The following is a 22,112-nucleotide window of genomic DNA, read 5'->3' as shown; positions in this document are numbered from 1 at the left end:
CCGAGGAAAATAACTGCAGATGCTGGTTCAAATCGAAGGCAGACACAAAATGCTGGAGTAACTCAGCGGGTCAGGCAGCATCTCAGGAGAGAAGGAATGGGTGACGTTTTGGGTCGAGACCCTTCTTCAGACTGATGTCAGGGAAGGGGGCGGGACAAAGATAGGATGTAGTTGGAGACAGGAAGACAGTGGGAGTTCCTCTGTCCATCTCTTCCCCTCCCCCTTCCCAGTTCTCTCACTATCTTCTAAGTTCTATGACTGTATAGTTTTTTGGTAAATGCACTTTTGATTATTTCCGAGGACAATAACTGCAGATGCTGGTTCAAATCGAAGGTAGACACAAAATGCTGGAGTGAATCAGCGGGTCAGGCAGCATCTCAGGAGAGAGGGAATGGGTGACGTTTCAGGTCGAGACCCTTTTTCAGACTGTGTGTGTGTGTGTGTGTGTGTGAGTATGTGTAATATATATATATATATAGACACACACTGAACTTTTTTTCTCTTATATTATTGTTTACACTGTTGGAAAATAACTGCAGATGCTGGTTCAAATTGAAGGTAGACACAAAATGCTGGAGTAACTCAGCGGGACAGGCAGCATCTCAGGAGAGAAGGAATGGGTGACGTTTCGGGTCGAGACTTCTTATTTCCTTGTCAGCAAAAGCTGGAACATTTCGGGGATCTTTCTCAACCTGTAACTGGTGACTTTTCAGATTTCTGATGCGAATCAGCTTTCATTATTAGTCCAAAAACGATCACTGTCAAGCTTGCATGCCAATCATTCATTCTTATAAAATTAAATACAGATAGTTTTGCTATAACATGATAGTTGCATTGCCAAGAAACACTGTGTTAGAAAATCGTGTAACAAAAACAATTATAACAATGGGGAAAAGGGGATAGAAGATTTAAATAATGAATTGTCCTAACAAGTTTATTTTTGATAATGCAAGCTAAAATACTAAAGGCTGTATGTTACATTGTTTAAGGGAGTAATATTAAACAAATAACACACTTGCTTGGATTGGGCGATATCTGCCATTTATCCGCCTACTTCTACAAATTTATTTATGTTCTCTGGTACACTTTGACAGCTTTCCCCAGAACCCACGTCCCCAGCAATCTTAGCATCATCTGCAAACTTACTAACCAATCCATCTATGTTTACGTCCAAGCCATTGTTATATATCACAAAGAGCAGAGGTCCTAACACTTACCCCGGTGGAACTGCACTGGTCATGGACCTTCAGCCTGAATATTGTCCACTACAACCCTCTGTCTTCTATCAGTACATCAATTCTGAATCCATATGGCCAAGAAAATGTTAATCCCACGCACCACCTTCATCTTCTGGATCACACTACCATGGGGGACTTCATCAATAGACAATAGACAATAGGTGCAGGAGGAGGCCATTCGGCCCTTCGAGCCAGCACCGCCATTCAATGTGATCATGGCTGATCATCCACAATCAGTACCCCGTTCCTGCCTTCTCCCCATACCCCCTGACTCCACTATCTTTAAGAGCTCTATCTAGCTCTCTCTTGAATGCATTCAGAGAATTGGCCTCCACTGCTTTCTGAGGCAAAGAATTCCACAGATTTACAACTCTCTGACTAAATAAGTTTTTCCTCATCTCAGTTCTAAATGGCCTACCCCTTATTCTTAAACTGTGGCCCCTTGTTCTGGACATGGCTACAAGAGGACCAGGGCTGGGAACTGAATATTCAGGGGTACACAACGTATAGAAAAGACAGACAGGTGGGCAGAGGGGGTGGGGTTGCTCTGATGGTAAGGAATGATATTCATTCCCTTGCAAGGGGTGACATAGAATCAGGAGATGTTGAATCAGTATGGATAGAAATGAGAAATTGTAAGGGTAAAAAGACCCTAATGGGAGTTATCTATAGGCCCCCAAACAGTAGCCTCGACATAGGGTGCAAGTTGAATTAGGGGATAAAATTGGCGTGCCAAAAATGTAATGCTACGGTGGTTATGGGAGATTTCAACACGCAGGTAGACTGGGAAAATCAGGTTGGAAATGGACCCCAGGAAAGAGAGTTTGTAGAGTGCCTTCGAGATGGATTCTTAGAACAGCTTGTACTGGAGCCTACCAGGGAGAAGGCAATTCTGGATTTAGTGTTGTGTAATGATCCTGATCTGATAAGGGGACTAGAGGTAAAGGAGCCATTAGGAGGCAGTGATCACAACATGATAAGTTTTACTCTGCAAATGGAAAGGCAGAAGGGAAAATCGGAAGTGTCGGTATTACAGTATAGCAAAGGGAATACAGAGGCATGAGGCGGGAGCTGGCCAAAATTGATTGGAAGGAGGCCCTAGCAGGGAAGACGGTAGAACAGCAATGGCAGGTATTCCTGGGAATAATGCAGAGGTTGCAGGATCAATTTATTCCAAAGAGGTGGAAAGACTCTAAGGGGAGTAAGAGACACCTGTGGCTGACAAGGGAAGTCAGGGACAGCATAAAAATTAAGGAGAAGTATAACATAGCAAAGAAGAGTGGGAAGACAGAGGATTGGGACTCTTTTAAAGAGCAACAAAAGTTAACTAAAAAGGCAATATGGGGAGAAAAGATGAGGTACGAGGGTAAACTAGCCAATAATATAAAGGAGGATAGCAAAAGTTTTTTTAGGTACGTGAAGAGGAAAAAAATAGTCAAGGCAAATGTGGGTCCCTTGAAGACAGAAGCAGGGGAATTTATTATGGGGAACAAAGAAATGGCAGACGAGTTAAACCGTTACTTTGGATCTGTCTTCACTGAGGAAGATACACACAATCTCCCAAATGTTCTAGGGGCCGGAGAACCTAGGGTGATGGAGGAACTGAAGGAAATCCACATTAGGCAGGAAATGGTTTTGGGTAGACTGATGGGACTGAAGGCTGATAAATCCCCAGGGCCTGATGGTCTGCATCCCAGAGTACTTAAGGAGGTGGCTCTAGAAATAGTGGAAGCATTGGAGATCATTTTTCAATGTTCTATAGATTCAGGATCAGTTCCTGTGGATTGGAGGATAGCAAATGTTATCCCACTTTTTAAGAAAGGAGGGAGAGAGAAAACGGGTAATTATAGACCAGTTAGTCTGACATCAGTGGTGGGGAAGATGCTGGAGTCAATTATAAAAGACGAAATTGCTGAGCATTTGGATAGCAGTAACGGGATCATTCCGAGTCAGCATGGATTTACGAAGGGGAAATCATGCTTGACAAATCTACTGGAATTTTTTGAGGATGTAACTAGGAAAATTGACAAGGGAGAGTCAGTGGATGTGGTGTACCTCGACTTTCAGAAAGCCTTCGACAAGGTCCCACATAGGAGATTAGTGGGCAAAATTAGGGCACATGGTATTGGGGGTAGGGTACTGACATGGATAGAAAATTGGTTGACAGACAGAAAGCAAAGAGTGGGGATAAATGGGTCCCTTTCGGAATGGCAGGCAGTGACCAGTGGGGTACCGCAAGGTTCGGTGCTGGGACCCCAGCTATTTACGATATACATTAATGACTTAGACGAAGGGATTAAAAGTACCATTAGCAAATTTGCAGATGATACTAAGTTGGGGGGTAGTGTGAATTGTGAGGAAGATGCAATAAGGCTGCAGGGTGACTTGGACAGGTTGTGTGAGTGTGCGGATACATGGCAGATGCAGTTTAATGTAGATAAGTGTGAGGTTATTCACTTTGGAAGTAAGAATAGAAAGGCAGATTATTATCTGAATGGTGTCAAGTTAGGAGGAGGGGGAGTTCAACGAGATCTGGGTGTCCTAGTGCATCAGTCAATGAAAGGAAGCATGCAGGTACAGCAGGCAGTGAAGAAAGCCAATGGAATGTTGGCCTTCGTAACAAGAGGAGTTGAGTATAGGAGCAAAGAGGTCCTTCTACAGTTGTACCGGGCCCTGGTGAGACCGCACCTGGAATACTGTGTGCAGTTTTGGTCTCCAAATTTGAGGAAGGATATTCTTGCTATGGAGGGCGTGCAGCGTAGGTTCACTAGGTTAATTCCCGGAATGGCGGGACTGTCGTATGTTGAAAGGCTGGAGCGATTGGGCTTGTATACACTGGAATTTAGAAGGATGAGGGGGGATCTTATTGAAACATATAAGATAATTAGGGGATTGGACACATTAGAGGCAGATAACATGTTCCCAATGTTGGGGGAGTCCAGAACAAGGGGCCACAGTTTAAGAATAAGGGGTAGGCCATTTAGAACGGAGATGAGGAAGAACTTTTTCAGTCAGAGGGTGGTGAAGGTGTGGAATTCTCTGCCTCAGAAGGCAGTGGAGGCCAGTTCGTTGGATGCTTTCAAGAGAGAGCTGGATAGAGCTCTTAAGGATAGCGGAGTGAGGGGGTATGGGGAGAAGGCAGGAACGGGGTACTGATTGAGAGTGATCAGCCATGATCGCATTGAATGGCGGTGCTGGCTCGAAGGGCTGAATGGCCTATTCCTGCACCTATTGTCTATTGTCTATTGTCTATTGTCTATTGTCTATTGTCCCCCAACATTGGGAACATGTTTCCTGCCTCTAACGTGTCCAACCCCTTAATAATCTTATACGTTTCGATAAGATCCCCTCTCATCCTTCTAAATTCCAGTGTATACAAGCCTAGTCGCTCCAGTCTTTCAACATATGACAGTCCCGCCATTCCGGGAATTAACCTAGTAAACCTACGCTGCACGCCCTCAATAGCAATATCCTTCCTCAAATTTGGAGACCAAAACTGCACACAGTACTCCAGGTGCGGTCTCACTAGGGCCCTGTACAACTGCAGAAGGACCTTTTTGCTCCTATACTCAACTCCTCTTGTTATGAAGGCCAACATTCCATTGGCTAATGAATCAAATGCCTTAAGGGCCTGTCCCACTTAGGCGATTTTTTAGGCGACTGCCGGGGATGGTCATAGTCGTAGCAGGTCGTCCAAAAACCGGCAACTGGACCCCCTCTCCCCCCACGACAATGTCTACAAGAAGCTACAACAACCTACCACCTAGTCGACGTCAAGCCACGGCAAGCTACCGACAACCGGCGACCCAATCGTCGCGAGTAGGACGTCCACCTCCGACCGCACCTACGACAACCTACGACCACACAGGCAACAACCTACGACAACCGAAGTCAACCTACGTCCACCCGCGACAAGCTACGACAAGCTACGACCCTGTCGGCGACAACTGAAGACAATTCATGTCATTTTGGCCTCCGGTTTTGACGCCGGTACCTGTTGTCGGTTGACGTAGGCAGTCGCCAATGGAATTCCCCGAAGTCAGCACCGGCGACAACCTACGTCACCTGGCGACAACCTACGACAGCGCCCCCGTCAGGAGACGTCAAGCTACGCTCATTGGCGTCAAACCCACTGCGTCAAACATTCTGAGTGTAGAGAACACTAAAACGCGTGCAGTTTGAGATGAAGAAGGAGGAGGAGCTGATGGGGCTCGTGAAGAGCTTGAAGGTGGATAAATCCCCAGGACCTGACAGGATCTGAAACGTCACCAGGATCTATCCCAGGTTATTGAGAGAGGTAGAAAGGAGGTGGTGGGCGCCTTGACAAAGATCTTTGCTTCTTCTTTAGCCGCAGGTGGGATCCTGGTGGACTGCCGGGCAAGGAGAAAAATAGGGAGCACCTCGGGAATTACAGGCCCGTGAACCTCATTTCAATGGCGGTGAAGCTATTGGAGAGAATTCTTTGGGATAGGATCTAGTCCCATTCGGAAGAGAATGGGTTACTTCGCGATAGTTAGCATGGTTTTGTGCAAAACAGGTCCTACCTTACTAACTCGACCTTAAAAAAATAAATGCCGAAGGTATTGATGTGGGTTGGGCAGTGGATTTTGTGTGCATGGATTTTCGTAAAGCCCCTGTCCCACTGAGGCGGTTTGTTTAGGCGACTACAGGTGACTAGGCCGTCGGCACACGGTTGCCGGAGTGTCGCCTGTACGGCCGTGAGTCGTCTCCAAAGAGTCGTAGCGTTTTTCTGGTCGCCGTTGGATTTTCAGAATGTTTGACGCAGTGGGTTTGACGCCAATGATCGTAGCTTGACGTCTCCTGACGGGGGCGCTGTCGTAGGATGTCGCCAGGTGACGTATGTTGTCGCCGGTGCTGACTTCGGTGAACTCCATTGGCGACTGCCTACGTCAACTGGCGACAGGTACCAGCGTCAAAACCGGTGGCCAAAATGACGTAAATTGTCTTCAGTTGTCGTCGACAGGGTCGTAGCTTGTCGCGGGGGGACGTAGGTTGACTTCGGTTGTCGTAGCTTGTCGCCCGTGTGGTCGTAGGTTGTCGTAGGTGCGGTCGTAGGTGGACGTCCTACTCGAAACGATTGGGTCGCCGGTTGTCGGTAGCTTGCCGTGGCTTGACGTCGACTAGGTGGTAGGTTGTTGTAGCTTGTCGTAGACATTGTCGTGGGGGGGGGGGGGGGGGGGGGTCCAGTTGCCGGTTTTTCGGTTCTTCAAGCTCTTCACGAGCCCCATCAGCTCCTCCTCCTTCTTCATCTCAAACTGCAAGCGTTTTAGTGTTCTCTACACCAACTTGGTGAAAACTGGTGCAAGTTACTCATTTAGTGCTTTGCCTACATCCCCTGATCCCAAATAACTCACAAACTCCCTCCTTTATCCTTGAATGGTCCCGCTTTCTCCCTGGTTATCCTCTTGTTTTTAAAGTGTAAGAAAATAACTGGTGCAAATCGAAGGTATTTATTTCACAAAATGCTGGAATAACTCAGCAGGTCAGGCAGCATCTCAGGAGACGAATGGGTTCCATTCCTTCTCTCTTGAGATGCTGCCTAACCTGCTGAGTTACTCCAGCATTTTGTGAAATAAATACCTTCTCTTGTTTTTAATGTTAAAACATAGAAAATAGGTGCAGGAGGAGGCCATTTGGCCCTTCGAGCCAGCACCGCCATTCAATGTGATCATGGCTGATCGTCTACAATCAGTAACCTGTGCCCAACTTCTCCCCATATCCCTTGATTCCACTAGCCCCCAGAGCTCTATCTAACTCTCTCTAAAATTCATCCAGTGATTTGGCCTCCACTGCCCTCTGTGGCACAGAATTCCACAAATTCACAACTCTCTGGGTGAGAGGACATTTTTCACCCAGAGAGTTGTGAATTTGTGGAATTCTCTGCCACAGTGGGCAGTGGAGGCCAAATCACTGGATGGATTTAAAAGAGAGTTAGATAGAGCTCTAGGGGCTAGTGGAATCAAAGGATATGGGGAGAAGGCAGGCACGGGTTGCTGATTGTGGATGATCAGCCATGATCACAATGAATGGAAGTGCTGGTTCGAAGTTTTAAATGGCCTCCCCTTTATTCTAAGACTGTGGCCCCTGGTTCTGGATTCCCCCAACATTGGGAACATTTTTCCTGCATCTAGCTTGTCCAGTCCTTTTATAATTTTATATGTTTCCATAAGATTCCCTCTCATCCTTCTAAACTCCAGTGAATACAAGCCTAGTCTTTCCAATCTTTCCTCATATGTCAGTCCCGCCATCCCAGGGATCAATCTCGTGAACCTACGCTGCACTGCCTCAATTACAAGGATGTCCTTCCTCAAATTAGGAGACCAAAACTGCACACAATACTCCAGGCGCGGTCTCACCAGGGCCCTATCCAACTGCAGAAGGACCTCTTTACTCCTATACACAATTCCTCTCGTTATGAAGGCCAACATGCCATTAGCTTTCTTCACAGCCTGCTGTACCTGCACGCCAGCTTTCAGTGACTGGTGTACAAGGACACCCAGGTCTCGCTGCACTTCCCCCTTACACCATTGAGATAATAATCTGCCTTCTTGTTTTTGCCGCCAAAGTGGATAACCTCACATTTATCTACATTATAATGCATCTGCCATGCATCTGCCCACTCACTCAACCTGCCCAGGTCACCCTGCAACCCCCTAACATCCTCTTCGCAGTTCACAATGCCACCCAGCTTTGTGTCATCTGCAAACTTGCTAGTGTTGCTTCTAATTCCTTCATCCAAATCATTCATATATATGGTAAACAGTTGCGGCCCCAACACCGAGCCTTGCGGCACTCCACTCGCCACTGCCTGCCATTCTGAAAAGGACCCGTTTACTCCTACTCTTTGCTTCCTGTCTGCCAACCAATTCTCTATCCATGTCAACACCCTACCCCCAAAACCACCTTGGTATAGAAAGCTGAGATTTTCTTTATCCAACTCATCAAAGCTATTCTATGATCCCTTTTGGCCATTCGTCACCCGCTTGTGTTCTTTTCTCCCTTCTTTAGTCAGAGAGTTGTGAATCTGTGGAATTCTCTGCCTCAGAAGGCAGTGGAGGCCAATTCTCTGAATGCATTCAAGAGAGAGCTAGATAGCGCTCTTAAGGATAGCGGAGTCAGTGGGTATGGGGAGAAGGCAGGAACGGGGTACTGAATGAGAATGATCAGCCATGATCACATTGAATGGCGGTGCTGGCTCGAAGGGCCGAATGGCCTCCCCCTGCACCTATTGTCTATTTAAATTCTTCAAAGGTCCAGTCTAATTCCAGCCCCTTAATCCTTACACCTTTTGACCAAATTTACAAACTCTTCGGCCAGCTAATGTTTCCTTACTTTGCCTTCCTTATCCTTCTGTCTTACCCCCAATCCTACTCCTTGCATTGAAATAAACACACTTCAGCCCCTCTGCTTCACTGCATTCCTCCACTTCTCCCTGTCTGTCTTTCCTTTGAGACTAATTGAAACTGAGCTCCACCTGATCAAATTTAATCAGCCTCATGCACTGCCTTGAGGACATAAAATGTTGGATGGCACAGAACTTCCTTCAACTAAACGAGAGCAAGTCTGAGGTCATCCTATTAGTCCGTCGTCCCCCCCCGTCCCCCCCGACTCCCTCAAAATGATAACAGGCAGCCTTGGAAGCCTATCCTCCCGAGTCAAACCGCATGTCAAAAACCTTGGCGTGATATTTGACTCTGCATTAAAGTTTGACAAGCAAGTCAACGCTGTGGTAAAAGCCAGCTTCTTCCAGCTTCGTACCATAGCTAAAATCAAACCATTCCTCCAATTTGACGACATTGAAAAAATCATCCACGCATTCATCTCCTCCCGCCTAGACTACTGCAACTCCCTATACACTGGGATCAGCCAATCATCCCTGTCCCGCCTGCAATTGGTCCAAAACGCCACAGCGAGACTCCTGACGGGTACCCGTAAAAGGGACCACATCACCCCGATTCTGGCCTCTCTCCACTGGCTCCCAGTACGGTACAGAATCAACTTCAAGCTCCTCCTATTCACATACAAAGCCCTAAACGGGCTTGCTTCCCCCTATATCAAAAATCATCTAACCCACCACTCTATCTCCAGGTCCCTCAGGTCGGCCGACTTGGGGCTACTGACTATCCCGCGGTCTAGGCTTAAGCTCAGGGGTGACCGCACTTTTGCGGTTGCAGCTCCTAGACTGTGGAACAGCATCCCTCTCCCCATCAGAACTGCCCCCTCCATCGACACCTTTAAGTTCAGGCTCAAAACCTATTTCTACTCCCTAGCGTTTGAGGCCCTCTGAGGGGGCGCTGTGAACTGTTTATGTATGTGCTGTTATGTTTGTGTGCCATTGTATGTTCGTTTCTTAGTACCTGAACTGATGTACAGCACTTTGGTCAACGTGGGTTGTTTTTAAATGTGCTGTACAAATAAAATTGACTTGACTTGACTTGACTTTTTTATCACTCCTTCCAATTTCTGATTCCAGTTCCCACCTCTTGCATCTCTAGTATAACATCTCCTGAGTGGCAGGAGCAAACCTTTCTGCAAGGATATTGCCCCCCCTCCAGTTCAGATGCAACCAGCCCCTCTTGTACAGGTCACTTCTGCCCCACAAGAGATCACAAACCTGAATCCCTGCCTCCAGCACAAACGCCAGCCACTACAAAAATGGAGTTCTTATTCTGCCTCGGTAGTCAACAACCCCAAAAAACAAACAACCATTTATTTACTAAGGAAATTTCTGTCCTGGGCCTCCTCCATTGTCAGAGTGAGGCCCAGCGCAAATTGGAGGAACAGCACCTCATATTGCGCCTGGGCAGCTTGCACCCCAGCGGTATGAACATTGACTTCTCCAACTTCAGCTAGTCCCTGCTTTCCTTCTCTATCCCCTCCCCTTTCCCAGTTCTCCCACTAGTCTTCCTGTCTCCGTCTACATCCTATCTTTGTCCCGCCCCCTCCCCTGACATCAGTCTGAAGAAGGGTCTCGACCTGAAACATCACCCATTCCTTCTCTCCCGAGAGGCAGCCTGACCCGCTGAGTTACTCCAGCATTTTGTCTCTTCCATTTATTTACTAAACTATATTTAATCTCCAAGACCATCTCCTGGGACAATTTAACTTTGATTTATAAGGTGGAATATATTATCTATCAGGTTTTTTATGTGAAAAGTTAAAATATTGAATTTTGTAGACTCAAATTCTTTCCTGTTGTAAGGCAATGTCTAATTATATGAAATGAATCTTTATAGTGGTATAGGCTGGTAGAAGCTGCTGCCTTGCAGTGTCGGTGAACTGGATTTCATCCCGATAACGGGTTGCTGGAGTGAGCTTCCTCGCGATGACCGAGTGGGTTTCCTGCTGGTGCTCTGGCTTCCTCCCACATCTCAAAAAGGTGCAGTAAGTTTGCAAGTCGATTGGCCTCGGTAAATTGCCCCTTTTGTGTTGGGTGTGGATGCAAAAATGGGATGACATAAAACCAGTGTGAACAGTTAGTTGATCGACGGTCAGAATGGCCTCAATAGACCGAAGAGCCTGTCTCCATGTCGTATACTCTCGGGCCAGCAATGGAAGGTGTAAATCATTTTGGTCTAAAAAAACAATGGCTTAAGACCACACAAACAATATTTTGGTGTTGATTAAACAAAATAAAATGCTCTTGTTGAAAATAATCACTCACCTTATTTTTCAGTGATTCATTTAAAGTTAAAGCCAATTTCATCACTTCCTCTGCATCCTGAAGACACCTATTTGCAAATACATAACAATCCGGCTTTGTTAACTCTGCTATATCAGCATTACGGCAGGCCATGATAATGCAAAAAGCAGTTACTTATAGTCAACATACATCAAAAAATATGTAGAACATAGAAGAGTACACAGAAGGTATTTATTTCACAAAATGCTGGAGTAACTCAGCAGGTCAGGCAGCATCTCGGGAGAGAAGGAATGGGTGACGTTTCGGGTCGAGACCCTTCTTCAGACTGATGTCAGGGGGGCGGGACAAAGGAAGGATATAGGTGGAGACAGGAAGTTAGAGGGAGAACTGGGAAAGGGGAGAGGAAGAGAGGGACAGAGGAACTATTTAAAGCTGGGGAAGTCAATGTTCATATCACTGGGCTGCAAGCTGCCCAAGCGAAATATGAGGTGCTGTTCCCCCAATTTCCGGTGGGCCTCACTATGGCACTGGAGGAGGCCCATGACAGAAAGGTCAGACAGGGAGTGGGAGGGGGAGTTGAAGTGCTCAGCCACCGGGAGACGGTGGCTTCGATTTGCATACCTTTGATTTGTACCAGCATCTGCAGTTATTTTCTAACATGAAGAGTACAGAGAGATACCTTGCTGAACAAATCTCGTTGTTCTTCACCATCCACATTCCAGGAACCTTCAAATCACATTTCCTTGTAAGAAACAAAATCACTGTTCTACTGTTTCAAATTCTAAACTTCCTAACTTGTGGCACTTAATTAATTAAAATGTTTCCAGAGTTACTGATTAATTCAACCACTTCCTTTCCTGTAGCTTTGTTAGCCTTGACCGAGTGTCATGTTCTATTTTCCTATTCAACTAACTTTCATACTCCTCACTAGCGAATTGTCATGAACATATATGTAGGGAAGGACTGCAGATGCTGGAGTAAACCGAAGATAGACACATAAAGCTGGAGTAACTCAGCGGGACAGGCAGCATCTCTGGAGAGTAGGAATGGGTGACGTTTCAGGACTAGACCCTTCTTTAGACTGAAAGTCACGGGAAAGGGAAACGAGAGATATAGACGACGATGTAGAGAGATATAGAACAATGAATGAAAGATACGCAAAAAGGGAATGATGATAAAGGAAACAACACAGGCCATTGTTAGTTGTTTGTTGGGTGAAAAAGAGACTTGGGTGGGGGATGGTCCACCAAGGCAATAGACAATAGACAATAGGTGCAGGAGTAGGCCATTCAGCCCTTCGAGCCAGCAGCGCCATTCACTGTGATCATTGCTGATCATTCCCAATCAGTACCCCGTTCCTCCCTTCTCCCCATAACCCCCTGACTCCGCTATCATTAAGAGCTCTATCTAACTCTCTCTTGAAAGCATCCAGAAAATTGGCCTCCACTGCCTTCTGAGGCAGAGAATTCCACAGATTTACAACTCTCTGACTGAAAAGGTTTTTCCTCATCTCCGTTCTAAATGGCCTACCCCTTATTCTTAAACTGTGGGCCCTGGTTCTGGACTCCCCCAACATCGGGAACATGTTTCCTGCCTCTAACATGTCCAATCCCTTAATAATCTTGTATGTTTCAATAAGATCCCCTCTCATCCTTCTAAATTCCAGTGTATACAAGCCCAGTCGCTCCAGTCTTTCAACATAAGGCCTACTGAATCTCCCGATTGCTAACCATTTGAACTCTCCTTCCCATTCCCATACTGACATTCATGTCCCGGGCCACCTCCATTGCCAGTGAGATCACAGGCAAACTGGATGAACCACTACTAATATTCCCCTTGGGTAGCTAACAACGGGACGAACATTGAATTGAACATTTAGGCGACTCTTTTCCCCTTTTCCAACATCCTTCCCCACCAGTCCCCCCACTTTCCCTGTGCCCCACCTGTACACACACTCATTCCTCTCTTCCCCGTCCACCTCTATTCCTTCACTGGTTTCGCAATTTACTCTTCCTCTGTTACCTCACACGTTTTGTCTTCCCATATCTGACCTCCGTCCAGCCCATCAGCTTTTTAAATACTACCCCCCCCCCCCCCATCACCTGTACCTGCCCATCGTGTGCCAGGATTTGTCCTGCCATTCCTCTCTTCCAGCTTCCTCCCTCCACCACAATCAGTCCGAAGGGCCCCGACTCCGTAAAGGCACCCATCCATTTTCTTCAGAGATGCTGCCTGACCTGTTGAGTCACTCTAGCACTTTGTGCCATTTTTTAAAAGAATATCTCCATCAGGGCCTCAGCAACATCTCCCCTTGCCTCAAACAGAAGCCTGCGATTCTCATTTCATCAGGCCGCAGTGCCATAGTCATACGGCACAGAAACAGGCTATTCGGACCGACTCAATAGACAATAGGTGCAGGAGTAGGCCATCCAGCCCTTCGAGCCAGCACCACCATTCAATGTGATCATGGCTGATCTTTCTCAATCAGTACCCCGTTCCTGCCTTCTCCCCATACCCCCTGACTCCGCTATCCTTAAGAGCTCTATCTAGCTCTCTCCACGCCAACCAGGTTTTATAACTGAGCTAGTCCCATTTGGCTATATTTGGCACATATCTCTCTCAATGTTTCATATATTTGTCCCGTTATTAACATTTCTATATTCGTTCATATAAGATGATAAAGTATTTAGTCACCCGATGTTCGGCAGGCGTTTGTACTGCTCCTGAAATGCATCCAAGCTCAGCATTGCTGTGTGAATCTGCAAGGGTGCCTATTAAAAAAAATAGGATTGAAGTCTGTTTCATATCGTGCAAGAGAAAAATTTGGGTGAAACTGATCTATGTCAAACATAAAGAAACCACAATCTCTCAGCTCATCAAATAACTTTCCTTCACTCCTCGTGTAAGAAAATAACTGCAGATGCTGGTACAAATCGAAGGTATTTATTCACAAAATGCTGGAGTAACTCAGCAGGTCAGGCAGCATCTCAGGAGAGAAGGAATGGGTGACGTTTCTGTCTGAAGAAGGGTCTCGACCCGAAACGTCACCCATTCCTTCTCTCCTGAGATGCTGCCTGACCTGCTGAGTTACTTCCTTCACTCCTAGATCCCTCTGCTCTCCAACACTCCCCCGAGCCCCTGTCGGTCCTGCCCATGTTAGACTTCCCAAAATGTAACACCTCACATTCCTGCCCAACCGAGCAATATCCTGCTGTTATTTTTAACAACCATCTTCGCTGTGTCTACAAAACTACCCTCTTTTGTGTCATCTGCAAACTTGCTAACCATGCCATGTATGTTCTCATCCAAATCAGATGACAAACAGCAATGGGCTCAGCACTGAACCCTGAAGCACACCGCTAGTCACAGGCCCCCTGCCCAAAGAGCATCCTTCCACCATCATCCTCTGCTTTCGTCCATTTCTTCCACGCAGCCAGTTTTCTATCCATATCTCTCCTTGAATCCTGTGCGATCTAACCTTCCAGAGCAGCCTACCACATGGAATCTTGTCAAATGCCTTGCTGAAATCCATATACACACACTTCAAGTTTCTGGGCACTCACATTTCGGAGGATCTCACATGGTCCGCTAACACCGCTGCGCTGGTCAAGAAGGCACAGCAACGACTGTTCTATCTGAGAACACTGAAAAAGTCTGGTCTACCACAACAGCTGCTGACGACCTTCTACCGCTGCACCATAGAGAGCATCCTAACGCATGGCATCCCTGTGTGGTACCTCAGCTGCACGGAGGCAGAGAGGAGAGCTCTTCAGCGGATAGTCCATAGAGCTTAGAAGACTATCGGGACACAGCTACCAGCCTTGGAGGGCATCTACAACACACGATGCCTCAGAAAAGCCACCAGCATCCACAAAGACTCTTCACACCCCTGCAATAGTCTGTTCGAACTTCTACCATCGGGCAGACGCTACAAGGCCTTCTACGCCCGCACATCCAGGCTCAGGAACAGCTTCATCCCCAGGGCCATAGCTGCTATGAACCGGTCCTGCTGAGCCGGATGGTCACATCGCACAGTGAACCGGCACATCTACTTGCACTTTATTCTGTTTTAAATCTGTTTCTAATTTTGTTTCACTGGGTTGTCTAAATTTATACTGATTAGCTAATTAATTTATTGCATCGTATGGGAGGCGCATTCCCAATCTCGTTGTACCCCTGTACAATGACAATAAAGATATATTGTATTGTATTGTATTGTATTGTATTGTCTTGTCTTGTCTTGTATTGTATTGTATTGTATTGTCTTGTATTGTCTTGTATTGTATTGTATTGTTTACAGCTCTGCCCTCTTCAACCTTTTAGGTCACATCTCCAAAACCTCAATCAGATTCGTGAGCCATGACCTCCCACATACAAAACCATGCTGTGTAGGAAGGAACTTTGTTGAAAAGTCTGAAGGAGAGTTCCGACTCAAAACATCCCCTATTCCTTTCTCCTGAGATGCTGCCTGACCTGCTGAGTTACCCATCTTCAGTGCAAAACCACACTGACTATCCCTAATCACCCCTTGTCCATCTAAATGCATGCATATCTTATCCCTCAGAATACTCTCTGGTAACTTTCGACCACAGGAGATTTCAGCAAAGGATATAGTGGTAAGAATACTATGATTTGATTTTAGCAAAAAATACAGTGTAATGGCAACTTTCCGATTTTCCCAATGATTTATTTTCCACTTGTCCTTACTGCACAGGAAGTAAGAGTGATCTTATGCAGACCTAATAGAACAGATCGTCCAGTCGTTATTTCCAGTTTAATTGGTTGTTTATTGAAGTAGTTGTACAAACAAGGAGATGAACGTACCAGGCTTTCATTATTCTGCATGCAAGTTCTAGCTGGCTGCTCTGTCCCTGGTCTGATCCCAGGTGTGATCCCAGGTCTGGTGAGAACTGTATGCTCTCCCACCCTTTGCCTGCCACTCCCTGTCCCTTATGCCCATATATATATATATATATATATATATACACCACCCTGTACATCTAACGACCGCCCTAAGTGGTCCAAAATAATACGGCAAGATATATCTAGACAAAAATATATAATATGCCAACAGTAGCTAGCCTAAACATGAATGGCTCCTACAAACAGGATTACCAAAGGTCACTTTTCCCTACTGTCAGCAAATGCACCCGTGAGGAAAATACGACTGACATAAAATTCTCCATTGTTAACGGATATGCTTTCACTCAGATGAAAAATGCAACGTGGCATTGGACAAATGTCTTCCAGCATCGATAGAACTATAACCAGATGCGAGCTAATAATTCCAGAACAAAAAGGGCCACAGGCAATAGATAAAGATGATGTGAAATGTCTAGTGGAGTTTTAAGAGGAGTAAAATGCAAACATATCTGAAAAGCAGATCTTTCACAGTGGATGGTTTGAGGTGAGGAGGGAGAGGTTGGGAGGTGTATGGTGTATGCCAGAGGACTTAGGTGAGACAGGCACTATCATAACATTTAAAAAACATTTGGACAGATACATGGAGAGGATAGTTTTAGATGGATACTAGACCAAGTAGACCCGTTAGCCCCAAACCTCTCCTGCATTGGTGCAGCACCTTCTCCTCTCCTCTCCTCCCCCCCTCCCCTCCCCCCTCCTCCTCCTCCTGCCCTCACACCTCCCCCCTCCCTCCATAGGAGATAGATTTAAACATTAAAATGTGAATAGCTTTAAAAATATAACACCGATTTCAATGAAACTTCTTCCATTAGCACCAAAGGGACGACGGTGAGTAAGGTGGGCCTAACATTGTCGCGCTATCGTGTACCGATTTGGCTGTAGTTCAGGAACAAACAAACAAGAGTTTTGGTATGTAGATGAGCCAAATGCTGGCAGATGGATTTACCAGTGCAGATGGGGAATGTTGGTTAGTATGGGCAAGTTGGGCCTAAGGGCCTGTTTCCACGCTGTATGACTCTAGGGCAGGGCTGCTTATTGTAAGCACATTGAACTCAGAAATGATTTTCTCACTTGCATGCATGCATGCATCAACTCAACAAAATGATATTTTCATCTTCCCCCTTTCATCAATCACTGGCTCTATCAGAATTTCAACACAGACTATCTGTATTTCCATTTCATTGTTTTCATTCATCTAAATTTACAGAGCTAGCCAAATGAGTTCAAATGTTAGTCAGACAATCAGAATCTTAAAACGTTATCTGTGCAACATGGAAACAAAATGTCAGCCGTAAAACAAATCTCACCTCAGATTTGCTGAAGTCCACCGTAAAGCATCGAGGATTTAAAAGTTGAGTCTCCAAATCTTCCTGCAACCAAGAACGGTAATTAGACAAAAACAATGTAAGTTACAAAAATATTGTAAAAGTTCAACTAATTGGAACTGTGAAACGGATCCAATCAAAGCCAACTTAAACTGAAGCAATCTTAACTATATTGGTTAACTAAATACAACAGCCCAATGGCTTGCTGTAAAACCATGCATTGAGGTGATTCCCAAACTCTCATTTATTCGGCACTTTTAATGGAACGAGTCGACAACTAAAATCCAGATGTTGCTTTTTGTCGATCCACTACTTGAAGTGGTCAAACAACATCATTTTCTTCTTTGAATCGAACTTCTGCTCCAAATGGTACAGCCAAGTCTTTCTCCCCACTTGGTCAAAATTAAACATATGTGGTTACGACATCGAGAAGACAATCCTTTCCATAAGCTGGAAAACATATCAAATCATCTGATATAATAGCCTTACCGCCACGGTATTTTAATAAATGACTAGACCAAGTGGACCCGTTGGGCCCAAACCTCTCCTGCATTGGTGCAGCACCGTCTCCTCCCCCCACTCCCTCCTCCAATCCCCCCTCCCTCCCCCCTCCTTCTCCCCTCCCTCCACCCCCCTCCCCTTCCCCCACTCCATCCCCCTCATTCCCCCTTATCCCTCCTCCTCCCCTCCCCTCCCTCCCTCCCTCCATCTACCCCTCCCCTCCCTCCCCCTCCTCCATCCTCCTCAACCCCCTCCCTCTACCCCCCCTTCCTCCCTCCCTCCACCCCCCTTCCCCTCCCCTCCATCCCCCTCAACACCCCCATCCCCCTCCCCTCCATCCCCCTCAACACCCCCATCCCTCACCTTCCTCCTCTCCTCCCTCTACCCTCCCCATCCCTCCCCCTCCATCCCCTTCCTCCCCTCCCTCCCTACTCCCCATCCCCCCTCCCTCCTTCCCTCCCCCCTCCCCTCCCTCCACCCCCTCCCTCTCACTCCATCCCCATCAACCCCCCTTATCCCCCCTCCCTCCCTAAGAGATAGATTTAAACTTTAAAATGTGAATAACTTAAAACATATAACACCGATTTCAATGAAACTTCTTCCATTAGCACCAAAGGGACGACGGTGAGTAAGGTGGGCCTAAACTTGTCGCGCTATCGTGTACCGTTATGGCTGTAGTTCAGGAACAAACAAACAAACATACGAGAGTTTTAGTGTATAGACGTGGATGGAGGCCAATTAACATGATTTTTTTTAACATTGTGTTCCACTGCCTGGTTATAATGGCATAAAATCAGGATGACACGCACTCAATAGCTGGATGTGGTGGCCTTAAAGTACCAGTAGATGTTTGGCTAATCAGAAAGAACAATTATAAATTGTGGAGAGAGTAGAAACTGTTCTGTCATGAGTACACATGAGCAGATGGACAAACACACATGAGACTCTCAACTTTAATGATAGTTACAGGAATTGGTTCCTATATCGGGATGGCTACTGATCTGGCACTCAGAACCTTGGGATAGCGTGTACTTGCAATTTTTGTGAATTATATACTTTAATGGAAAAATCAAGATTAAAAAAAAAGACACAAAGTGCTAAAGTAACTCAGCGGGTCAGGAAGCATCTCTGGAAAACATGGAAAGCTGACGTTTCAGGTCAGGACCTTTCTTCACACTGATTGTGGTGGGGGTTAGGGGGAAGGGGGGGGAGGAAGAAAGCTGGAAGAGAAGAGAGGCAGGACATTAGTGATTATTTTCCAATGTTCTATAGATTCCGGGTCAGTTCCTGTGGATTGGAGGGTAGCTAATGTTATCCCACTTTTCAAGAAAGGAGGGAGAGAGAAAACGGGAAATTATAGACCAGTTAGTCTGGCATCAGTGGTGGGGAAGATGCTGGAGTCAATTATAAAAGACGAAATTGCGGAGCATTTGGATAGCAGTAACAGGATCGTTCCGAGTCAGCATGGATTTACGAAGGGGAAATCATGCTTGACTAACCTACTGGAATTTTTTGAGGATGTAACTAGGAAAATTGACAGGGGAGAGCTGGTGGATGTGGTGTACCTCGACTTTCAGAAAGCCTTCGACAAGGTCCCACATAGGAGATTGGTGGGCAAAATTAGAGCACATGGTATTGGAGGTAGGGTACTGACATGGATAGAAAGTTGGTTGACAGACAGAAAGCAAAGAGTGGGGATAAATGGGTCCATTTTTCAGAATAGCAGGCAGTGACTAGTGGGGTACCGCAAGGCTCGGTGTTGGGACCGCAGCTATTTACAATATACATCAATGACTTGGATGAAGGGATTAAAAGTACCATTAGCAAATTTGCAGATGATACAAAGCTGGGTGGCAGTGTGAACTGTGAGGAAGCTGCTATGAGGTTGCAGGGTGACTTGGACAGGTTGTGTGAGTGGGCGGATGCTTGGCAGATGCAGTTTAATGTGGATAAGTGTGAGGTTATTCACTTTGGTGGTAAGAATAGGAAGGCAGATTATTATCTGAATGGTGTCAAATTAGGAAAAGGGGACGTACAACGTGATCTGGGTGTCCTAGTGCATCAGTCACTGAAAGGAAGCATGCAGGTACAGCAGGCAGTGAAGAAAGCCAATGGAATGTTGGCCTTCATAACAAGAGGAGTTGAGTATAGGAGCAAAGAGGTCCTTCTGCAGTTGTACAGGGCCCCAGTGAGACCGCACCTGGAGTACTGTGTGCAGTTTTGGTCTCCAAATTTGAGGAAGGATATTCTTGCTATTGAGGGCGTGCAGCGTAGGTTTACTAAGTTAATTCCCGGAATGGCGGGACTGTCATATGTTGAAAGACTGGAGCGACTAGGCTTGTATACACTGGAATTTAGAAGGATGAGAGAGGATCTTATCGAAACGTATAAGATTATTAAGGGGTTGGACACATTAGAGGCAGGAAACATGTTCCCGATGTTGGGGGAGTCCAGAACCAGGGGCCACAGTTTAAGAATAAGGGGTAGGCCATTTAGAACAGAGAGTTGTGAATGTGTGGAATTCTCTGCCTCAGAGGGCAGTGGAGGCCAATTCTCTGAATACATTCAAGAGAGAGCTAGATAGAGCTCTTAAGGATAGCGGAGTCAGGGGGTATGGGGAGAAAGCAGGAACGAGGTACTGATTGAGAATGATCAGCCATGATCACATTGAATGGCGGTGCTGGCTCGAAGGGCCGAATGGCCTACTCCTGCACCTATTGTCTATAAGAGAGGAGGGGCAAGTGATAGGTGGATGCAGGTCAAGGAGGTTTCTGATCGGCAGGTGGTTGGACAAAGGCCAGAGATGAAATGACAGAAGATGCACAGCAAAAGGATTGAGAGTTATGCATTGTGAAGCTAGCGGGAGGAATGTAGGTGGAAGGGGAGGGGAGGGAAACCAGGTGTGCATCCAGATGTGACATGGAGATGGGGGAGTAGAAAGGATGGGTGGGGGAAGGAGAGAGGGAGTTTGTTCACCTACAATTGGAGAATTCAATGTTCATAACATTAGTTTAGTTTAGAGATACAGCGCGGAAACAGGTCCTTTCGGCCCACTGGGTCCGCGCCGACCAGCGATCCCCGCACACTAACACTACATACACGAGGGACAATTTTTTTTTACATTTACCAAGCCAATTAACCTACAAACCTGTACATCTTTGGAGTGTGGGAGGAAACCGAAGATCTCGGAGAAAACCCACACAGGTCATGGGGAGAACGTACAAACTCCGTACAGACAGCACCCGTAGTCGGGATGGAACCCGGGTCTCCGGCGCTGCATTCGTTGTAAGGCAGCAACTCTACCGCTGCGCCACCGTGCCACCATAGGTTATAAGCTACCCTGGCAGAATTATGAGGTGTTGTTCCTCCAGGTCACTCAAGCAATGAAGGAGGCTCAGGACGGAAAGGTCAGAACGGGTATGGGAAGAGGAGTTAAAATGGTTATCAACCGGGATATCCAGTCGGCCTTGAAGGACCGAGCGCAAATGTTTGAAGAAATGGCCTTGCTTGGTCTCGCCGATGTACAGGAGGCCACATCGGGAGCAGCGGATGCAGAAGACCACGAAAATTAAAATGTCATACACACCAGAAAGGCAAGAAAGATTCATACAGACGTGCCAATGTACACTCAAGGTTGTTTTCAGCTGAGATTTGTAATTTTTAAAATACAGTCATGGGATCACCAGCTGGGTTGGGTTTATTACCAACTTCGAGGGACCTTTGAGAAGGTGAAAAGCTCCTATTTTGAATTATTGCAATTCCTGTTTTTTGATACAAGCAATGTGGTCCAAAATCAGGCAAGGTACATCCTTATCTCAATGGAACTAGTACACATCTATTTTGATAATTAGCAGAAGAAATACTTGCACATAGGAAGGAGGGCTGGATAATGAAGACATTTTATGTGGGTCTCACAAGAATATGAGGCTTTAAGTTGTTCCCTCTCTAGCCGTTATAATAATTTTTTACCTTTATATGACGGAACGGATTTGACAACGAACAGGGGTCGAAACTGTTGAATCTTTTTGCAGCCCAGATTCTGTTTTATTTTGGGGGGTTTTTTGTTTGTTTGCTTATTTTAGTTTAGGGAGTTCATTTTTTTTTTCTTTTTATCTTTTTTTATATATAAATTCTCTTTTAACCTTTTTTTATCTGATTACATAGAGACTGGGAGGTCTATACCCTATGAACGTCGACTTCTCCAACTTCAGATAGCTCCTCTGTCCCTCCCTTCCCCTCCTCCTTCCCAGAGCTCCCTCTATCTTCCTGTCTCCACCTATATCCTTCCTTTGTCCCACCCCCGACATCAGTCTGAAGAAGGGTCTCGACCCGAAACGTCACCCATTCCTTCTCTCCCGAGATGCTGCCTGACCTGCTGAGTTACTCCAGCATTTTGTGAATAAATCTATACCCTATGACTTGGATGAAGGGATTTAAAGTACCATTAGCAAATTTGCAGAT

At 46.1% G+C, this 22,112-nt stretch overlaps 1 protein-coding gene across 1 annotated transcript in view; it reads right to left on the bottom strand.

The window, feature by feature from the left end:
* Positions 1 to 22,112, bottom strand: part of uba6 (ubiquitin like modifier activating enzyme 6) — a 148,186-nt gene that overhangs the window by 73,407 nt on the left and 52,667 nt on the right. Inside the window, exons 11-13 of the mRNA XM_078431305.1 lie at positions 17,133 to 17,195; positions 13,597 to 13,673; positions 10,924 to 10,990 (exon numbers count right to left, since the gene is read on the bottom strand). Of these exons, the coding sequence (XP_078287431.1) occupies positions 10,924 to 10,990; positions 13,597 to 13,673; positions 17,133 to 17,195 (207 nt within the window). The remainder of the gene's footprint in view (positions 1 to 10,923; positions 10,991 to 13,596; positions 13,674 to 17,132; positions 17,196 to 22,112) is intronic.

The sequence above is a fragment of the Rhinoraja longicauda genome, chromosome 3, assembly GCF_053455715.1.
Source record: "Rhinoraja longicauda isolate Sanriku21f chromosome 3, sRhiLon1.1, whole genome shotgun sequence".
NCBI classification, from domain to species: Eukaryota; Metazoa; Chordata; class Chondrichthyes; order Rajiformes; family Arhynchobatidae; genus Rhinoraja; species Rhinoraja longicauda.
The sequence above is the reverse complement of the archived record's forward strand: the minus strand, read 5'-3'. Positions and strand labels throughout refer to the sequence as shown.